The sequence below is a fragment of the Paramisgurnus dabryanus genome, chromosome 21, assembly GCF_030506205.2.
Source record: "Paramisgurnus dabryanus chromosome 21, PD_genome_1.1, whole genome shotgun sequence".
NCBI lineage: Eukaryota > Metazoa > Chordata > Actinopteri > Cypriniformes > Cobitidae > Paramisgurnus > Paramisgurnus dabryanus.
Genome location: NC_133357.1, coordinates 5,636,621 through 5,641,281, shown reverse-complemented (window position 1 = coordinate 5,641,281; position 4,661 = coordinate 5,636,621). Strand labels below are relative to the sequence as shown.

General features: G+C 35.2%; 1 protein-coding gene across 1 annotated transcript in view; it reads right to left on the bottom strand.

The window, feature by feature from the left end:
• Window positions 1-468: 468 nt before the first annotated feature.
• Window positions 469-4,661, bottom strand: part of ghrhrl (growth hormone releasing hormone receptor, like) — a 43,135-nt gene continuing 38,942 nt past the window's right edge. Inside the window, exon 13 of the mRNA XM_065285182.2 lies at window positions 469-1,984. Within this exon, the coding sequence (XP_065141254.1) occupies window positions 1,883-1,984 (102 nt within the window). The 3' untranslated portion in view covers window positions 469-1,882. The remainder of the gene's footprint in view (window positions 1,985-4,661) is intronic.

The following is a 4,661-nucleotide window of genomic DNA, read 5'->3' as shown; positions in this document are numbered from 1 at the left end:
CTTTCCTTTCCTAACTTTTTTTCGGAAAAGAGAAAAGCGTCTCTGGTTTGGCACACCAATCATTACACAGGAGTTTTAAAGCGCCACGCCTCTGTGCCTGATTCACGAGTCTTTTGAGTCGGATCTTTGGAATGATTCTCTAGAATCGATTCGCATTGCAAATTATTCGAACGTATGGGATTTTTTTTAAACTGTGAGGAGGGGACAATGTAAAATATTGGGGAAATACGATAGTTAATAATGAACAATTGTTAATATAATTAATATTATTAATGAATTAATAATAATTAATATTATTATGAGTAGATTTACGTTTTAAAACACGGTGTGTTTGTGCCCAAATTACAGTAAAAAAAAAATGACGTATTTACCACTAGAGGTCAGACATACAGTACATTACTGACAGAAAAAACAACTGTAATTTATTCCAAATATCTGAAGGACACATTTATGTTTGGTAAGGTATTTTAATAGAAAGTGCGTAAATGTCAGACATCAAAGAAAAACACTTGATCTGAACAGTAAGAGCTTGTTTAGGTACACACCTGCTTGAATGAATTGACATGCAGTACACAAACATATGCACATCAGTTATGGCATAGACTCAAGCCAGAGGCACTTTGCCTTTAAATTGCACAATTAAAGGAAATCGACAAAAAAATCCATAACACAGATTAATGCAAAATAGCTCTTATATAATTTAATCTACTGATCTAAAAAGAGACGTAAAGGCACTCAAATAAACAAGTTACACAATCAAACAAATAAACAAAATGATGAACTGTTGACAAACAACATGTAATATATTTTATAATACAATATAAAAAATGTTTTTTTTTTATCATTTCAAGATTACAAGAAACAACAATGCACATTAGAGGAGAGAAGAAGAGGGGCCTTTAAAGCAACACAAACACGAATCTTTGGTCTCTTGGCCTCCCTGACAAATCAAATACAAATCTTGATACACTTTGTCAGGTTTAAACAACACTAAAAGTAACCGAGCAAAACAGACGTTATGATGGCTTGACTGTACACTTTTGAGCTGGAATGCTGGGATGAGATTCAAACTAAATCTACTGAGAAAAATCTCAATAATTATGTAATGCAGTGATACTGACATGAAACCAAATAAAAACATCTCCAATCGTGATGATATTATAATTCGTATGTAGAGTTAATAAATACATATCTCAAAGACATTTTTTGATTTGTAAAGACAACACTGCTAGAGATAACAATTGAATAAATCTTGTAAATACTGTGAGAAAATGTGAACCTAACATAAATATTGCAAATACAAACATCAGACCTGCTCTCCTTCAATATTAGCACAAAATAATAAACCAACTAGAGTAATAATTATCTAGATTTGAAAGGCATCTGTAGTAAATACGCTGTCAGAAAAAAAGGTCAAAATGGTCCTAAGTGTCACTGGGGCAGTACCCTGTAAGAATGTCTTACAGATATTAATTTGGTACTAGTATGTACTAATATGAACTTTATGTATATTTTTGAAGTTGTACGGTCCTAGTGACAGCAAGGGAGCATTTTTAACCATTTTCTGACAATATAATTATTGTTTTTTGGCCATATTTGAAGTAATCCCACCCAAAGTTCCCCAGAGAGATCACTATTTCCAATGAAACATCCAAACACGTGTAAAACATATATAACATGTTGTAGCAAAAAATATTTAAGCTGCACTTAATGTCATTATTTTACCATGTGTAATGTCAAACATTCTGTTTATGTTTATATTTAATGAAACTTAAATAAAATAAATATGCACTGACATTCATGCATGTTCAAATCCCTTTTGGGGATACACCTGTACTGTATGCACAGAATATTGTATCAGGGGTCTCAAGCTTTAGTGACTTTAAAATGGAGTGTCCATCTGACTTCCTTTGGCTCCAACAGGTACGACAGCGTAACTCTCCTCTTGATGACGAATCCATCGTAAGCGTATTTCTTTCTGAACCTGATGAGCACAAACAAACATTTCTGTCCAGAAAACTGCCCCTATACATAATGTCCATAAATCTACTAGATATTTACATTTATGCAGGGCCGGCCCGAGGCATAAGCAAACTAAGCGGCTGCTTGTTTACGTACATTTGAGGAATAGAGCACTGAAAAACAACGTAACGTTTTTATGCTGCGCCGTTTGTAATTCGTCCCCCATCTGTGTGCGTGTGTGTGCATTTAAGTGCACTCAGTAGTGCACACATGGAGAGACGCATTTCAGAAAGCAAGCAAACATAAAATCTTTCTTTTCTTGACAGGGCACATACAAACAAAATTATCTCCACAGTACTCTTTTCTTATAAAAACATTTGTTTATGTCTTAGATTTATGTATAGATTAGGCAGAAACCAGGTCCGTGCTTCTCTTAAAGAGACAGTAACCTCAATTAACATACTTAAGTCAGTGTCATTAATGTTAATCAAACAACCCAAGACAAAGAGAAAATCACTTCTGTAGCTCTAAAAAATAATAATTATATTTAATTAATACAATAAAGACATTGGGCTCTATCTTACACCCGGCGCAATGCGCGACGCAAGTGTCTTTTGCTAATTTCCACCCTGCGCAATTATCATTTTCACGTTTCACGTTGTTTAAATAGCAAATGCATTTGTGCCCCCTTTTGCGCCCATGGGCGTTCTGGTCTGAAAACGAGGTGTGTTCAGGCGCATTGTTGGCGCGTTGCTATTTTGAGGCAACTAAAATAGACTACGCCATTAAACAACAAAAACCTCGTCTAAAGTCTAAAGTCAATGGCGCAATATGTTTTTTGTTATTTAAAACCTGTGGATATGGTGGGATGAGAAACATTTTTAAGTAATGCTTAAAAAAAACTGACGTTGTCCAAGTGCTGAAACGTGCGGAGAGCCGTTTGTAAATTCTTTATCTCCTATTTGTTACAAATAAAGTATTTCTAGAGGACAAACCTTTTCTTACATACTTGTAAATTATTTTTTGATGATATTGGATAGCCATACATTTAAAGCAATTAAAAGCCTGTTTTTTTACTTCCATGACTAAAAGAAAACAGCTTTTAAAGGTTTTAATAAAAAATAACAATTTCAATACAAGTAAAAAACAACACAATTATTTAACATTAATCTTAAACTGGGGATCTTCTTCCTCCGCTTAGTTTTTCAGTTTACAAAGTCCGACATCTAAATAGGGATTAGACATAGCGCCAGCGCAACTGGCTTTTAAAGGGGATGAGAGCTGAGACTCTCATTGGTTTAGTGCAAGTTACGCCCAAAACACACCCATTACTCATTTAAAAAAAGGACCAACCCTTTTCGACCATGCGCTCGGCGAACAAACCATTTTTCCTGTCGTTAAATTAGCAAAAGTGGATTCGGACACGTCCATTTAGATGTTGCGCTGTGCGCTTTAGACAATGCGCTTAGATCGTTAAAATAGCGCCCATTGTAATGATTCATTTGATTTGATATTTTAATAAAAAATTGGTGGGAGGGGGCCCCCAAACAAATTCTGCTTAGGGCCCCCAAGAGGCTCGGGCAGGCACTGCGTTTATGCATAAAGGCAGACCCTTTTATCCAAAGCTTGCATTCATACATTTTTATCATGTTGATTCCCTGGGAAACGAACCCAATGGAATGCTCGACTCTATCTATTGTATATTTTACCAACAGCTCTACCAATACATCATTATTATTCATCTGTAATTGCTTACAGTCCTTTGAGCAACACCCTTCCCAAACCTCAAATCTGTTCCTTTATCAAATGAATAACGACTGGCAAAAATGTTTGTTAAGGTTTTGATTGTGACAGGTATTCAGCACAGGCATCAGATTTTATGTAATTCTGGACCACAAAACCAGTCATTAGGTTCAATTTTTTGCTATTTATTGTATGGTTCGTTATGATCAGACGATATTTGGCCTAGATATAACTATATAGGGATGCACCGATACCACTTTTGGAATACGAGTACGAGTACTTGCATTTCAGTACTTGCTGATACCGATAACGAGTACTTAATAAAAAAACATGATTTAAATTTACAGGTAACAGCTTTAGTCATATAATTTAACAAAAAAACAAAGGACTAGTTTTCCAGTTTGTTGTAAACTCTGCCTCTTTGGACAACACAAGAAGCATTAACCCCTTACACGCCGCTCAAACGTAGACATTTCTCAGACCGTGGTATTGATTCCAGGTATCAGGGGACTTTTAACGAGTACAAGTACTTTAGAAAATGTGGTATCGAGGCCGATACCAGTATCGGTATCGGTGCATCCCTATAACTATATTTAAACATTTGAAATCTGAGAGTGCAAAAAATCTATTGAGAAAATATTCACCTTTAAAATTTTCCTTAGCAACACATATCAGTAATGATAAATATATTTTTTACATATTTACTGTAGAAAAAATACAAAATATCTTCATGAAGCATGATCTTTCCTTAATATCCTAATGATTTTTGGCCAAAAAATATATAATTTTACCTACACAATGTAATTTTGGCTATTGCTACAAATATGCCCGTGTGACTTCTGACTGGTATTATGCTCCATGGTTACTTATTTCATGACCCAAAGACTAACAATTAGGACCAATGTTCCCTTTAAGCTGCGCGCGTGCGCGGCCGCGCAGGCCAGTCAAAGTGGCCG